Raw genomic sequence first — 18015 nt, forward strand, 5'->3', positions numbered from 1 at the left:
TTGACTTCTTGAGTCCTGCTGTGATAGAGTGGACAATATTTGGCCTGGGTTTCTCAGGTAATTGCTACAAAGGAGCTCTCTGGCTTCTCACAAGCTTCCTACGGGTGGTGAAATAAAGGGGGTGATGGGCCTCTTTTCTGATAGCGTTTGCTGCCCTGGATAATGTGGTCTGTAGTGTAGAAATTATTGGAGGCGTGAACATACTCAACTGCAGGGCAACATGGAGTTTACACAAGAGCATAGCACATCTGGCATCTCCAAATAGGAGAAAAGGGGGACTCTCCCTCCTCACAGCCACCACCACCACCAGCAAAAAATTTAAATAAAAAAACTAAACCAAAGCCACAAAAATTGACCCATTCTGAAAATTATCAATAGATGGAGAGGTTAAAAAAATCTATATACAAAAAAATGCAGAATGCAAATTCAAAATCAAAGCCAAATTAAACAGGTAAAGGATACAAACAAAGGACAGCTATGAATTACATCACCAAAACATAATTGAAATAAAACAACCAAAATTTATCCTGAAAATTTCCTATTACACACAAAAAATAAAAAACCAGCATATATGAGTAAAGCAGTTGAGGGTATCTTTCTGCTTTAAAACTGCAGATGAAGAGAGGACTGATATGGGCATGTGTGCACGTGGAGAGAGTTCCTGTCGCGGTCAGAGAATGGAGCATGAATGAATCAGATATTAATCGTCTCACTCGATTCGATCGGGGACTTGGTGCGCCGGGCCGGTCCGGGGCTCTTGGTCAAACTCCTCTGAGCGACTCCTTTAGGATTCATCTTCGCTGATCCATACTCTGAGGAGATTTAAAAAAACCCCATCCAAACACATGCAGTTAAAACCATCGGCTGATAAGTGAATTCACCACAACTCACGTCCTGTGTATCTTGCCTTCGTGATGAAATGTCTATCTAAGTGCAGTGCAGTATCGTTGCACGCTGCAGCTTGCAAACACACGGGGAAGCGAGGGCTAATTTCACATTTTAAAGCAGCCCATATCACTGCCAGTATGTAATACTGCTCTCAAACATTTCAGGGTTCAACGAATGCTGAGATGGAAGAACACAATTTACTTTGTTATCTACAAATCCAGCCAGCCAAAGATATTGAAAACTGTGAAGTGCGTATGTTTTCAGTTTTCAATACATGTGTAATATGAACTGTCTTAAAATGTAAAATGTAGCCCATGGAGGTCATTACTCAAGGGGTGGGGGTGGGGAGGGGCGGGAGTGGGCATATGAAAACATATAAACCAGAATGTTTTTATATTGTGCTGCCAAGTGCAAAAATCACCAGTCCGCCCTCAAAAAATCACTTTTTTGTATGCAGATGTCTGCGTACAAACTGCAACTTTTGGAGGGCATGGCAAAAAACCATTCACAGCGATGAGTTACTGAATGTGTCCTTCATTTGGGGCACGCAGGAACAATGAGCCCATGAAGTACACGTTTTTTTTAATTGCTTTGCAAAAGATGAACATCAAATTTAGCAGCTCCTGCAGGTACACCTCACTTTGATCATAAGAGCCTCTAAATAGTTAATCGACAAAATGTTTATCACAGTGGCAACACGGTATTTACGCAAAGAGGGGGTGGGGGTTAAAAGTGGGGGACAAGCAGAGCATACATCCAATTGTTGGAGGAGACGGGGGGCAAATAACTATAACGATATTAACCCGACAGGCAGATTGCACTGGCATGCAAGTTAGTCAATATTAAAGACAGCATTGGCTGCGAGAATTCAATTTTAATGCGAAATTAGTTTGATTTTATTAGTATAAATGGGAAGCTTTATTTCTGGCACAAGTATAGATACACACGAGCAATTCAAGATGCCATCACTTATTTCCTATGCACTGTCTCCTAGACCTTCACCCCTCACTAATACTACTCTACACTCTATAAGTGTACAGACTGCAGGCACGGCTCACAAGAGGGTAAAATGCACTATATACAGGAAATCCTTAGAAACTCAAGAGTAAAACTCCGCACGGCATTTGGTTTCTTTATTTGAGCTCCTGTACAGTAGTTTCTGTGCAGTACTGATTTCCTACTTAAACTAAAGAAACTGGTACTACGTACTATTAAATACTCCAGTATAAAACCACCACAACACAACAGCGGTTTGAACTAAAGCTAATAAGTAACTAATGGTGCTGCACTTTCTTCCAAACCCAACAGTGCCGTGTACAGCCCTATATTGGAACCACACTTACGTTTCCTTGCTGCCCCCACTCTACAGCCTATAAATTATCCATTATGCAGTTAGAAAAAAAAAAAAAAAAAGATTTTGGTGATCAGAAGACGTCATTATTGTCATACTTGGATACAATGGCTTGGATTCAGACCAAATATGACCATCATTTTGACTCACACTCAAATGGCAGCATTACTTTCTTCTTCAAAAACACAGTTTGGCAAGTGTGATGATCAGCAGCGTTAATGAAGAAGATTGTGTTGAAAGGATGCAACACATCCATGTCTTAGTAAATCTAATTTAATTTGAAACAATTATTTAATCCAGGCCAAAGCATCAATATTAAAATCCTCAAATAGCTTTAATTCTCTATTCAGTTAACATGCAACTTTTTTGTTGCTTTATGTACATTATTTTATGGCATATCTCTTGTTTAGCCTCTTTCAAATAGTTGTTTACATAACTTACAGCATCAAAACCATGGTAACCTGAAACATACTTCTAAAATAAAAGAAACAGAACACCAAAAATAAATTCATTAATGAATAAATAAATATGACATACTGCCTCTTTATGAATCATGGTTTCACAAAACTGATTAACATTACATGTATGGTCAGACAGACCTTTGCCATGCTCAGATGAAGGTCTATGCAACTTACTAAAAACATCAATTAGTTCTGTGACAGAACAACTATGATTCGTGCAGTGTTTGTGGGAGTTGGGTAATTAATTTTATTTTACTGCCGTAGGTATAAAATTAGCACAAAACTGTGCGGTATCATCTGCGTCTCCCATGTTAATACTAATGGACCACCTGGACACTAAAATGAATTCGCTTCTTTACTTTTTTTTCCATTGTGGGCAGAGGGGAGCCTGTGACAGTATAATTTACAGTAAGTCTGGACACAGTGATGTATAATTTAAACTTAAAGAAACCCACAGCTGGAATAGTATTTCATCCCTCATAAATTCAGATAAAATCAGATTTATGCTGCTTTCATTTGATTTTACATGCATTTGGTTTTACATGAATATAATATTGTTTTTTAAATACTGGGCATGGATGAAACCTCACTGTCACATTCAACATAGAAACCATCCACCAGTCATTCTATATGTGTAAGTGCAGTACTGATGTGATCTGTGACATAGCAGAGTTGTTTTCCTCACACACAGAGAAGATCTGTGTCTTGTGGGTGTGATGACAGCAGCGGCCATAAATTCACACTGACCTTGGCTTTGTGCACCCTGGGCAGACTTGGATTTGGCCCCGGAGGGAAAGTGTGCTGAAAGAAGGAAGCCATATTGTCAGAAAGGAAATGCACGCGCACACACACACACACACACACACACACACACACACGCTTACATGCATCATTAAATCACATGGCAGGCGTCAAGCCCTGGGCTGTAGGAAGCTTGAATACTGCACTGTGGTCATTTCAGTCTGCTGGCTAAAATACACTCTCTTTGTCTATTCAGAACCCAAATCCTGTAGGTCGGATCATAGACTGATTTTTATTTTATTTTTTAATCTGCATTTTAGAACATTCAAGTCGCATTTGAGCCTTGGTATTCTTATAGATTTGTGCCTTTTTCTTATTTATTTTTTGCATTTCTTCTTCTGTCAGAATCAATCATGCCACACTACTGCCCACGGTTTTTACTCAGGGTATCTGTACCACAGCCAAGCTGATTAAAACCCTAGGACTAAAATGAATAGAGGCCTAAGTTAAAAAACCACACACAAAGTCCCCTGGAGATTTTAACTTTTTGTTGTTTCTGTGGAATCAGGAATCTTTGACTGTTGGCAGAACAGCTCGCACGGGCCTCAACAAAATACAAAATACTTGGCAGGTCACTGGTCGTCCTTTCTGCCTTCTAATGATGATGATGTTTGTGTGTGTGTGTGTATGGGGGGGGGGGGTTGGTCCTGGATAGAATCAGTTTTCCTGTTTTTGCTTTTTTCCACTGCCTAATTAAGACTGGTTTTCCTAAATCGTTTATGTTTTCCACCACCAAATACTGCTGGATGGACAGTTTTCCCACAAACTGCACAAGGGCTAAACAGAATCTGGATTTAATGAAAGAAAAACATCCAAAATCGCTGGAGTCTCCCTTTTGGGGTGCTATTTATTACAAATGAAAAGATTGCAAAGATAAGAGAATAAAGTTGTTTTTTTTATAAAAAGAGTTTTCTTGCAACATTTCTGAACTATAACAAGTTGCTTAAGCACAGTTTATTGAAATATTGTTTCAATTACAATGTTCTAGGTTTTTTTTTTTTCAATATTTAATTCAATTTTAGTACATTACAGGCTGCTTAAGCAGGTGTTCAATCACATTTTGCTTTATACAAGGGAATGTGGGTACATGCCAAAGAGCAGCCTAGTTTGACCTGCTGCCAGGCAAGTGCATTAACAAGCTGTATTGCTAATTGGTCGACCTCATTTCAGAATTACTTGAAATGGTACAGGTTTGAAATGGGTAGGACTATATCGTACCACTGGAGACAGCAATTATACAGTAAATGTGAAGACAAAGATGTCACTGTTGCTAAATGAGCTCTTCATCCATCCATCAATCCAATTTCTAAACCACTTATTCCTCATCAGGGTGCTTATCCCAGCATGGAGTGGGTAAGAGGCAGGAACGCACCCTGGACAGGTTGCCAATCAATCACAGGGCACACACGCCATTCACACACGCTGAGGAAGGCTTGATGTAATACAGTGTGTAAGAGACCTACTTTTAAGAGCTGGTCTTGTAACCTAAACGTCACAGGTTCAATTCCCAGGTTGGACACTGTGGTTGTGCTCTTGAGGTACTTAAGGTACTTAACCTGCATCACTTCAGTATAAATCTGGCTGTATAAATGGATGCAATGTAAACGCAATGTAAAAATGTGTGTAAGTCGCACTGGATAAGGGCATCTGCTAAATGCCTGTAATGTAATATTTACAAACTCAGCCGTGTTACTTTGGCTCCTTTTAAAACTGCCATACGATTGAAGCAGGCAAAGTTTTTTTTGTCGGCAGAAAAAACCTTTCCTGCAGCTGCCATGTTGAAAAAAGAGACACGTCTTTCATGTGATCCTGTTGATCTACACTTTTTATGAGGCCACAAGATATTGGGTAGGCTACAAAGAGGCCATTCAGATTTTATTATGCTGTAAAGAAAAGCAAAAATAAGAAGCACAATAGATTTCATGTAATGACTATTTTATGTTTTGACTACGCTGACAATAATTCTTAGAGTGCTTCATTGTCGTTGTTGTATCGAATAGGAATAATTGATCCGTCAATGGTCCAGAATATTCTTGCATCCAATACACTGACATTGCAGGTGGTGTCATCTATATTCATACTAAAGAAGAACAATAAGTCTACCGTGTCAGAGCTGTCAGTGATGTCATGGTGAAACATTTTCCAAGGGAAATTTAAAACTCCATACTTTCCAAAAAAAAATACCCCGGTACAAGAAAGGGATCTCATTGGCCACCATCACCTATGACAACATCCATCAGCACAGTAATTTCACGGCCATCAAAAATAAAGGCCACCTGAAAGAAACCATATGATGTTTTGGAAAGAGACGCACTGAGTCATCTCAGAGGACGGCCCTGGAATTTTATCTTGTTTACTGGCAGACTGATCTCGTCTGCTGCATCCTGCTCCACTGAGACTGTCCGCACACCGAGCCATGCGTCACCATGTTGAGATAACACGGTCATCAACCTCATCTTTGAGATGTCACCTCACGGTCTGAGTCACCAGCTAGCTGACACCCCAGAAAACCAAATAAATAAATAAATAAATAAATTTAAGGTGTAATGAACTTTTAATACTTTCAATATTAGTCTACAGTATATTAGTCATTAAGCAAAGTTTGTGGAGATACGTCCTACCAATCTTGTCCAGGAAAAGTTAGTGGATATTCATCATACCATTCTCGTCCAGTGAGAAGTCGTCTTGAGCATAGCGGAACTTCTCCGGGCCGCAAGCAATGAAGACATCGTCATCTCCGAAGAAATCCTGGAGACACGTGACCTGCCAGTTGAAAAAGACTGGACTGTTGAACATGTTGATGTAATGTCACAGTAAGGAAAGGACAGAACGGTTGAATCTAACATATCTAACATACAATGAATCTAACAAGGTGAAGCCTATTGTGATGAGCCGTAACTAACACCACAGTGAAATGTAAAAGTGAAAGAAACATACAGGGTCAAGATATTTTAATCTCAGCAAATTCCTGCACAACAAACATGAAATCCAGGTGTGGTTTAAGAAACAAAGCCAAGCATTTACTCTGAGGATGTAACCTAATATTTTGGTACATTCTGGTCTGAACTTTGTATAACACAAGTCTCGGATTGCTAGTTGTATTCTTTGGAATGTATTTCAAGACTTTTTGTTATTTTCGCCATAAAACGAAAGATAAATATTGTGGTAAGGCCAATACTCAAAACAACAGTACTGAATCCCATCTCTGGTGTTGTTAAATACTCCTGGGCCCAAACGCTGTGTTATGGCTGAAAGGCTACAGTTAAAGTGACTGAGAAGAGGTCAAATTGCAGTGCAAATGAAAGGAAAAACGTTCCTCAGAACCAAATGCTTTTCAGCACAGGCATAAAACGAGCCTCTTTCGTAATTTTACCCATCCAGTTTTACTTGTTTTGTGAGAGAAGGCATTATTACGAGCTAAATAATGAACTCATAAATCATAAAAAGATCGCTATCTCAGAAATTATTTTCCAGCTGGGAGTGGACAGTCAGGGAGTACGTCCAGCTAAAAGCACTCATACTCAGGACAGTGATCTAGTCCATGGCCTGGAACTGAACCCAGACTGCACCATTGAACTGAACCCGATGGCCCATTATTAGAATTTCTCATTCCCCAGTGAGGAAGGGTTCTGGTCGCCAAGGCACTCCTCAACTCATTCCTCATAGGTAGACTAGCACTTATGCATCTCAGAAGTATAGCAAGCTACAAAACTACTGGCATCTTTGATAACGATGAAAAAACACTGCTGTATGAAAACGGAACAAATAATTTTGACACCTGTCAATAATCTTCACATTTTTGAGTGCACAATACAGCTAATTACCTGCACTGCTTATTTTATACAGCCTTTTTGATCTTCTTTATCAAGAGTGCCAATTATTTTTGAAGAGCTCTGTATATAGGCCAAACCGCTTCATTCATTATTAGCTAAGTATCATGTAACCAAGAATACAATCCAAAAACTAGATGCTGAGAGGGATTACTAACAAATGCCTAATCTTAGCTGTACTTGTTTACAGGCTATCCACCACAATGAGAACGTACCCTTTCATAATCACCTCTCATGCTTAAACTAATGAGTTTATTTGAACACTGGACAGCCAATAAGTGCATGGCTCCATATTCAGGCAACAGGGTGCCTGAAGGTGTATATGCAGATTTATTCTCTGTTTTAGTGGAGAGTTTATGTCAATCCTGGCCAGCCAGTCCCAAAAGTTACCATGTTGTACAGAACAGTTACCAGTTAAGGTAAGTGAAGCCATGGTAGGATGGACCAGCTGTGCTTACTCTCTGTCCCACTTAGGTCCTGACCCAGAAGGCAGAATGTACAGTATGTGTTTAAATAACCCTCAGACCTGCTGCATGTATATCCAGCTCTAATCAGTTTGTATGAGTTTCCATAAAACGCCCCATTATACAGGTATGAACTGCCAGTTCTTACCTGTATCATGAGAGGGGAGCTCATATTAATGGTCTGGCGAGAGATTGGTAGAAGGAGCTGAACAAACAGCTTGAGAGACACTATTACTGTAATCAGAAGCTGTTAAACTGCAAGATTCTTTGAGAGAATGAGAATGGTCAAGAGGGTGATGGAGAAAACATCAAAAGGTGGGTGGGGGGGGGGCACTCGAGACAAGAGAAGATTCAAGAGGACAAGAGGACACTTCATTCCCAGTTTGAGGAACGGCAGACAGAAAGACAAAACTATGATCATGACGCCTAGCCTACCCGCAAAAATAAATAAATAAATGAAAAATAAAAAAATTAAATTGAGTTGCAGAATTCACTGTTAATTCAAGTCATTTTTCAAGGAAAATGCCCCTGTTGTTTATTCAGCTGCCATCATATCCTGATGGAATAATAATGTGTCTTTTTCAAAAGCAGGAACAATTGCTAGCCAGAGCTAATCAGATAAACTTAGTTTACTTAAGGGTGTAACTTAAATCATTTTGAAAACAAAACATTGAACGGTGCACTGGAATCGATGTAATCCTGCTTTGAGGGCTTAAGTAAAAACACAAGAAAATGCTTTGCTGAAAGTCTGAATGTTAGAATCTGCGTGGATAGGTTACAGATGTGGAGGGAAAAGATATGAGGGGGTCAGAAATTCACCAGAGCTGATTTCTGTGTTTACCGATGAAACACATCGATAAGACCAGAGGTGGATGTGCTCTGGATGGAGGTAGTGGGAGCAGGGTGGAGACATGCTAAGCTGGTCTCAGTGACCTTTTTTGACCAAAGCACCAATTCTGGGAGCACTCCAGCCTTACTGACCCCCATCTGTCAACCCATCTGTTAACCCCCATCGTCCTGAGAACTGAAGCAGGACGCTTCGCTCATACACATCACCAACTTCATTATTAAAAATATATTACATGCAGAAGATCCCAGGGGCTCCTTTGGGTGGCCACATATAAAAGTGGAATTTCAGGCTTCCTGTTTCAGTCTAGTATTGCATGAACTTTGATTGTAGTTGATCTAATGAAAGACAGAACAGATATGTTGTCAAGTGAAACGCGAGAAAAAAATTTTCTGTCAAATATTTCAGACCAGGGTAATTGTCATCGGTGTAAAAGTACAGTAATACGTCAAGTTAAGGCCAAGTTTCCTAAAAAATGGAGACAGATTATATTACTCTTTTTTTCTAGTACCACATTAGCTCACTGTAATAAACTGACTTAATACAAATCTGATGCCTTAATTTACTTTGTTGTATTAATGAAATTTACAGTTCAATTTTTGGTACACACTTTTTACTGGTTTCATGCAACTTACATGGTAAGGAAACATCACCAGAACCAGAAATTGGCAAAGTTACAATATTGTGGTGTTGTGTGAAACTATGGGGTTTTAAATGTTAGCAGAAAACAGTCGGTGAATCTGGCTTCTTGGCGGATTGGGGAGGGTGGCTCCATCATTAGCGGTTGTGGGCGGACAGAGAAGAGGCAGACGAAGTAGCCGCTGACTGCTGGAAGAGATGGGACAGCCAGCTGGCCAGAGAATGCTGAAAGAAGTGGTCCGGTTGGACTGTGTTGTGTAATTTGTCATTTGTCACTGTCCGAAGTCAAGAAAAGGGCAGTTGCATTCACAGCTTGGCACACCAGCGTGAGTGATTTGAATTGAATGCGGACAACCACCGGGAGTGTATCTGCTTTTTATGGAACATAAATTCATTCCCCAGTCTCAAGGCAACACAGTCCATCCACTGAATGTCACTTGTTTGTCCCTGGACTCTAACATGATGATTGAAGTCATAAGGCAGGAAGCAATCAGGAGAATTATCTGAATCTTGATGTCCACTGTGAGGCTGCATCATGCTGAATGATATGCAAAGCAGGCGAAATCTGGAAATTAAGTTCACCCAAACAAAGTATGCTACACCAATAAAACCAAATGATCCAATAAATTAAGGCAAATAAACAGACGAATTCCCTTGATAAAGCCTCATTTATCTTCATAGAACAAGAGAGTCCATAGAGGCAAAAAGATGAGCATAAAAGATACAGAAGACCCCTATCAATGGCCAAATTCTCCAAAATGAAAACAAATGGTCTTTTCCTCCATTTCAGTGATACTACAGCTCCATCTAAACAAATGATATCAGGATCATACAGCAACATTAACTGAAGAGGTTCTGGCTGGATGCACTTCTTGCCCACACGACACATCCTGTCCCTGTTCAGCCTGCATCCACCCTTGGTTCCGGAGAGGGCATATTTTTGTTGGAGTGTATCCCAGATTTTCCGAGTCTCTGGGGACAGGCTTGATATGATGAGCACTCCGTAAAGCCTGTCTGTGTTTTCAAGGCATGCACTGTAGTCTTTGAAAAGCCATTTTTCTGAGGTAGTTATGGCCAAACCATTGCCCACAGCTATGCCTCCTAAAGTCCATCCCATTTCCAAAGCAGCAGTACTGGCCACAAGGGAACACAGAAAGGGATGTGTCTAATTTGATGTGACAATATCTCCCAAAATGCTTTCTCCAAGTCCAGATCCAGCAAATGGCTGGATCTAGTGCTGTTTTAAAGTAGCAATTCTAATTTAGATCCAGAAACTTTCCAACAGCTACAAGTTTTTTCCCCACCAACCAAAACCGTAAATGGATTCCACATGAACTCAAGGATCTCTTTTAGCCATTGCAGAATAAGAACAAACTTAACTGTTACTCGGTAACGGAAACAACAAAAGTGCAATACCCACCAACCAGCAATTATCACCATTCATTCAGGAAGAACAGCAAGGGCTAAACATCAATGCTCTTTGAATGTTTAATGTATGCATTCTTGCTTTTTAACATATACGCAAACTTTTTGAAACCATTAAACCTCACTTCTATCCAGTTATCATTTTATCAAAAAGCATAAATAAGACCGATTGATCCAGACCGTAAAACTGCTGTGAGATCACTTCTCCTGCAGCAGAAAGGGCACAGTTAATCCCGGGAGTATTTGAACTTTCCGAGTGGGCGAGAGAGATTAGCTTCCCTTTCTATAGCAGGTGGGGGGAATTCAGAGGAGCAGCTCATAGTCCATATGCAAACACATCCTTATCTTCTGATTCTCATTCTCTCTCTCTCTGTCTCTCTCTCACTCTCCCCCTCTCCTCCTTCTTTCTCTCATCCTCTCATCATCTTTCCCACAGCCTGCAGAGAGAACATACCCCTCGAAATCACCAAGAAACCATCTGTTGCTCTTGCTATGAGACTAATACAACACCGTCACAGTGCATCAGACTTCCTGAGATGTTCACTCCCATTGCCTCCATGCATGATGTGCTTCTGATGTTATCTCAGCTGACATTTAGAATCTGTGGAGGAACAAGGCAACGGCCAAGCGTTGATTGAAACCACCAAGAAAGCATAGCGGTGGTCTGAAAACTGTTCGTCTGAGCAACACTTTCAATCTTGAAATAGTATTCACGTTGCACTACTTCACACACCGAAAGACCCAAAAGACTGTAAATAAACTCAGTCTCTCACTTCAGCTGCTCTGGGTCCGGATCTGTATAAAAATGTAAATTTCCTTTCCGCAAGTGGGAGATGCCAAAAGGACTTTCAGCCCATGGAAATTAAACCACTGTTTTCGCTAGAGACACAGATAATCTTTCTCTGTCGTTTCCAGTCTGAGACAATGGGATCATAAATCCCCGTGATTGGGCCTCAAACTCTGAACTCTGATGTCTAGAGGTACTGTGATGGCCGAGACTAAAAAATGCCCTTCAGAGTGGTTCCAGGTTTGTTTATTTTATGGTAATACCAGCACTTAAAATTCCTGATTATGAATCATGATGCTGAAGTTCAATACAGGGAATCGATATGAGCATAATGAGATTTCAGACCAGTTCATTTAGGCTGTCGTGAATTATATCAGAGTATATTCTTAGCTGAACAAACTAAGTACAACAAACAATGGTTTGGTTAAAGCATTAATCACAATCAACTCTCTGCCAAAATGGCAGTTCATATTACAAAAATAATTACAGCTTCTTAACCAAGAATTCCTGCTGGAATGGGACCCAGCTCACTTTAAAACATATACAAGCCTACCTTCAAAAGCCAAAAATAGCAGTCCCAGTTCCCAAATAAACACAAACACCATTTTTATGTACAGTATACTGTATCTGTATGTTGAAAAGAAGAAAACGACAAGAAGTAGTAAAATTCTTGCATTGATTACAAAAAAGCACACACATTAAAGAAGTCAGAATAGTGCCCAACAGAGAAGTATACAAAAAATAAAATAAAAAATAATAATGATGAACTTCATTTGTAGAGCATACTTTATACGATATGAATGATGCATCCACACATTGTGTTTGCTCCCTAGTGCAATTCATTTATTAGCACTAATTAACAGGATAAAACTTAAGTACAATATGAAAACATAACAGTATTAGATAACGGCCTCCACTGATTAAACAAATAAAAAGACACAGTGGAAAAAGAAAAGCTGCTTTTCCATCCCTCCATTTGGCTCATTCCTTTCTGGGGTCTACCAGATGCATTGTACTTTTTAACAATGCATTTGTTCACATTAACTATGGAAGAAAAAACCAAATGATATTCCCTGAAGCTATCGTCCTCCTCCCTTTCACTGTCTGTCCATCTCTGTGGCAACAATCTTTTTCGTCACCCTGGGCAACTCAGTTAATTAGGCCTAATCTCCATGCACTGCTGAAGCGGAGCAATTACCACACTGTTTTTTTGGAGGAGGAATTCATTACTGTATTTCGAGATGTGCTGAAGCAACCCTGCTAGCAATGATAAAGACCACCACCAAATTCTCATCTGGAGAAGAAGGGAAGGTGGGGGGGGATCTCTAGGTTATGAGCGTAGCTGTGCAAAAACAACAAAATGATTTGTTTGTTCATCGGAATGTGGAATGCAACAATGGTCTTATTGGTTATCACCAGATGTTTAATGGTAAAATGTACATTACTGTTCAGACAAGAGAACCACAATACAGGTCAATGAAGTCAATGAATGAATCAAAGGTCTGGTTTTCCACCACAGTGGAATGATCGACTTTGATGTGGAATATGAGGTAGGTGGCATTGGCATGTACAGTACAGAACAAAACAAAATTACATTTGACTCCAGCATTAAACTCTTAGGACTTTTATTACATGTTATAATGCAACTATGCATTATTGCATAATATTGTTGAAGATAATGTGTAATTTGATCATTTCTACAAGTTTGGTAAGGGGATGTGTCTGTTTTGTTATGCTTACTTCCGTTTCCCCCACCTCTTCAGATAGATTTTATGACCACATAAACTCTAGTTTTTTTCTCTGGAATCAATATCTCCCAAAGGTTCCCCGGCGGTGAGAGGAAATGACCGTCAATATAAGTGGTGACCTCATCGTCTCTCGTCAGGTCTTTTCTGTCTCCTTTCAAATGAGGCCTCTTCCCGCAAATGAGTTTCATTTCTGTTCATTTCCTTTACGGCCTTTAAGATCAATTTGAGCAAATGTTTAATAACAGAATAGGCCCATTCAAAAGCAATTCATTCCTACATATTCTAATACTAATTTTTACACCTGTATAGTGAATGTTTTCATTGCATTTTTTAATAAGAAAACCAACTGCCTGAAGTTTCTAACTCAGAGGTGTCAGGTAGAATAAGTCTGCTAAGAGCTCTTATTACTGTTTATGTTAGGCATGTAGCCTACATTCACTTCATTGACACTATTGACTTTCTGTATATTTGCCAGTTACTGCATTGTGATGACACAACCAGGGCCATTTCCAACCCAAATACACACACAGTGAAATGTCCAGAGTTAATTCAATTCTTACAGAGTACCTACGATTCCAATAGGGACCATATGTACTCTGTATGAGTCTATTTAACACTGAACATTTTACTGTGTACATTGGCTCTTTCCCCATATCAGATGGAGCATTTTAAAATGGGTCATTTTATTGAGGTAAAGGTGCTTTGACTATAAAACTGGAGCACTTGATATTTTGGCTGCACCACCGAAGATGCTTTATGGTGATACCAGATAGTAATGTGCTGTGATTTGTGGAGATATGACAAGGGTGTGAAAAGGGGAGTGCAGACACATTACTGGAGCTATTATCTTCCATAATCGACAGAAAATAAAAAGGGGGGTTGTACATTGAAATAGCTGTTTTTACCAAGCCTCACAGTACAGCTGGTGAAAGTATACTGTATCCAAATCTGAATTCAGATTTTTGACTCCACACTATTTGTACAATAAAATCACATTGAAACATCACAAAATCAATGCCAATAAAAAGCCACTCTACCTAATTATTTTAATGGCAGGAACAACTGAATCAAACTCACACCAGAGGGTTTTACAACCACTATTGACAGTCACATCTCTGTAATGACAGTGTCAGTCGATCACCACTGTTGATTTCAAATCCAAGCCATATTCAGCAACCACACAATAAGATGATGGTTTCAGTCAATAGATCCACCACTTTAGCGGGGCTAATGAAAAAGCTGAACTGATGCTCCTCAGTTCAGGAGCTCATAGAAACAAAAAAAAAAAAGATCATAGAAACTTACATGTCTATTTGCTAGTCTTTCAAAGTCAACTTCCAGGTGATTTGATGACCATCTCAGCAAGCGAATTGCTTTAAGTGGGGCGGCACCAAAGCTTTTCAGAAGCCTTGACATGAATGATATTTGTATCCAGACAATGCATAGGGTGTCTGTCTCTGGTTAACTCTATTGTATCAGCCCATTCCATAAAGCACAGCAAAAATCCCCAGACATGACATCACCTCAGTCACGAGGAGTGAGTTTAACCCCTCTCACTGACGAGCATAATGAAGTTCAAACAGGAAGACAAACATGAAAACGGCTTCAAAGCAACCACAGCGGCGCATCAGCTCCAGGATTAAAGGCAGAGTCGGAGACCGTGAAACAGCTGGTATGGAAAGGGAGCCCTTAAAAACTCAAAAAGCAAACGGAAAACTTACAGGGAGAGGTCGAAAGCAGCATTGAAGCTCATCAGATTCATTGATGTGGGTCACAGGCAGCTGAGCTGCTTTCAGACAACCTGATAGGCTCTGTGTTGTGGCCGAGGACAACAGACTGTGCTTTTCACCAGTTTGCCTTCTCATCTTTTTACACAGTGTCATGCCATGCGACCAGTTAATCGCACAGCTGCAACTGCAATCTGTAAGTGCTTTCCCCCTTTTATAGTTCTAGACCGTAAATAGCAAACAGTGATGAATTATCACCTCTCCTCCTACACCATCACATACGCAGGCAAACACAGAGATCACCCTTTTCTCAGAGGAAGTGTAGGAGTGGAATTTTGTCTCACCCTGTCCTTCTGTCCTCCTCCGTACTTCTAAAAAATATATGCAATGTCAAGCAACGTGTAACTCTAGGCCACATAAAGAAGCTCTAGTGAGGGAAGCAAATAAGAAAGGACTCCGGGGGGGGGGGGGGGGGGCAGGGGAGCTGTCCATGAGGCCAGGCGGAGGCCAGCACTATGGACAGCTCGCTCAGACCCCCCTCCCTGGGCTGCACTGTTGCCATGACTACCATCCCTACCCCAGTTAACTCGCACAATGTCATACGCGCCAATAATTGGTTTAGCCTTTAGCTTCAGTAAGCACAATGTTAAATCAGAAAGGACAGGAAACTCATAAGGCCTGTCTGGTGAGACAGTTATGTCATTGCTGCCTACTTCCTGCCATAACTCTGATTCAACTCGGCAGTAGCAGCCAGCACAGGTTTCCACTTCCTGCTTATATCGGGGAAATCTTTCACTGTGGACTTACCGGACAGTTGCAATTCAAAAATACATGACTCACATCAGCCCATTAATGACTAACATGACCCCTTGGCACACATACAACCATGAAAGACAATCCATGATGAGGAATTTTCTGGAAGAATAACTTGGAATAATGTTACATCTGAAGGTAACTACCTCAATATAACTTTATACAGTTGGTGTACTTTAGCTATGAATAAGTTCTAACTCTAAACATGTTAATGTCCTAATTTAGTCAAATGGCTAGTAAGCCAACTGTGCTGTGTAACACTAGTCCTTGTTTGCCACACATTATTTGAAAAAAGGTGAAAAATATAACTCGGTTATGACAAGAAACTCTCTTTCAGATTTGCAGAAATGCACAAAATCTACAAATTAAAAAAAACATGTAGGGGGTGTTTAAGTAAATAAGTCTCACTGGGATATTGTATTTTGGCTCTGATTTTTCCTAGCGAGACGGTAAGATACAACAAATTCATTTTTATAAACTGAATTCCCCCCTTAGGAGGGTAATGTTAGTGGCTCATGCCGAAAGGAACGGCATTGAGAACATTCTTGAAATGGGGCCAGTTAGACAAATTGAAATTCAAACGCCCACCGTGGTGCATTAACGGCCTGTCGTCTGTGGTCAGTGCATGACAAATGCAGCCAATCCCCTCTTCACAATGCTGAGTAATAGCTGGGGGGATTTGCAGCAGGGAGAGGCTTTTCATGTAGTCCAGCTCACAGAGCCTGTGGATCCAGCTGGTATCTGATGCCATAGTGCCCCAGGGGCTGCTGGGATGTCTTGATGTCATTAGCATAATTCAGGGGCACCATTGCTATATTGAGAGTGTTGCCAGCAATTGCCATAGGCTGTCAAGATTAATCTGACTGCTCACATATTTTTTTATTCAGGCTTTCTTTTAACCAGGTAAAGTTTAATTAAAATCTGATTACAAATCTCTCTTACAAGAGACACCTGGCCAGTGGGGCAGCATAAAAGATGAACATTAAAGTTGCTAACAAAGACAACGTTAAAAAACAAAACCTTGAGTTAAATCATATAAAAGATTAAAAAGGAATAGAAGTATTCCCATGATTCCACTCATCTCTGGTCTTGTCTCCGTCTCAGTTTCACGTTATCCTTTTCCACTGTCAGAACTCATATGCCTGGCTCATGGCCTCATTTCTGTGGTTGTTTTAGGCACTATTGCCAAAAGTCACAAAAATGTTGTCTGGTTTACATCCTGTATGAGCAGTAAATGACTTGTTCACTAATACTGCATTTCATAAGTCAGATATATTAGTTATTTCAGAACGGAGCTTTCAACAGTATTTATCATGTTTTTGTTTGTTTTTTTTTTTACTAAATGCCTTGGTCTTGATGACAATCAAATTCCAAATTTACCAATATTTGGTAGACAGCTTCCAATGGAAACTGGCAGCTTTTTGTAAAATTCTGCAGGTTTTACAAGTATAGTATCAGGTCTTCATGTTCCTCTCACTAACATTAACCAGCATATCAGTGTCAGAATTAGCAGATGTATTTATTATATATTTATATATATATATATAAGGTTTTTTCTTAATCACAGTTACTCTGAAAACCCAAAAAATCTACATATTTATATCTTCAAGACCTGACTATTGCTACACACTTTATCGATGTCAAAATGGCCATGCCTTACATCTCTGGCAGATGGTGAAAATGTTTGAGAAATGCTGGGCTCTTTTCACAAGCCAACAGCTTTATAATAGATTTCAGGATCATATCGATCATTTTCAAAGCAGTATGTGCTCAGTGGTGGCTAAAATGCTGCATTTGCACAAGGAATTTTCCTTCCATCGCCCCTCATTTTAGTTCCATAAGGTTAAGTGTCCTATTAGTTTATTTTATTTTCTATTATTTTGAAAGCACTTCCAACACCATGAAAGAAAATATTTAAATGTCTTTTATTATTATTAGTAGTAGTAGTAGCAGTAGCAGCAGCAGTAGCAGTAGTAGTAGTAGTAGCAGTAGTACTAGTAGTGATAGTAGTAGTAGTAGCAGTAGTACTAGTAGTAATAGTAGTAGTAGCAGCAGTAGCAGTAATAGTAATACCACTGTTATTTCTGCACATCAAGGACGAGCTAAAGAGCATGTTCAGCACACCCAGTGCTGTTGTCAAGGAAACCGAATCCAATACTGTAGACCACCACATCACCATGGCAATCTCCTCTGCAGCATACTTTTAACTCCTTAGGCTCAGCATGGCTCCCACT

General features: G+C 40.0%; 1 protein-coding gene across 2 annotated transcripts in view; it reads right to left on the minus strand.

Annotated features, from left to right (window-relative positions):
* Positions 1 to 18015, minus strand: part of LOC118223880 (neuronal migration protein doublecortin-like) — a 48072-nt gene that overhangs the window by 8475 nt on the left and 21582 nt on the right. Inside the window, exons 4-6 of one of the 2 annotated variants that reach the window (XM_035410900.1) lie at positions 6162 to 6264; positions 3448 to 3501; positions 714 to 812 (exon numbers count right to left, since the gene is read on the minus strand). In XM_035410900.1, coding sequence (XP_035266791.1) covers positions 714 to 812; positions 3448 to 3501; positions 6162 to 6264 — 256 coding nt within the window. Of the gene's footprint in view, positions 1 to 713; positions 813 to 1221; positions 2259 to 3447; positions 3502 to 6161; positions 6265 to 18015 lie in introns of those variants that run through there. The other variant, XM_035410901.1, reaches the window with a different exon arrangement.

Source organism: Anguilla anguilla, chromosome 3, assembly GCF_013347855.1.
Source record: "Anguilla anguilla isolate fAngAng1 chromosome 3, fAngAng1.pri, whole genome shotgun sequence".
Classification (NCBI taxonomy): domain Eukaryota; kingdom Metazoa; phylum Chordata; class Actinopteri; order Anguilliformes; family Anguillidae; genus Anguilla; species Anguilla anguilla.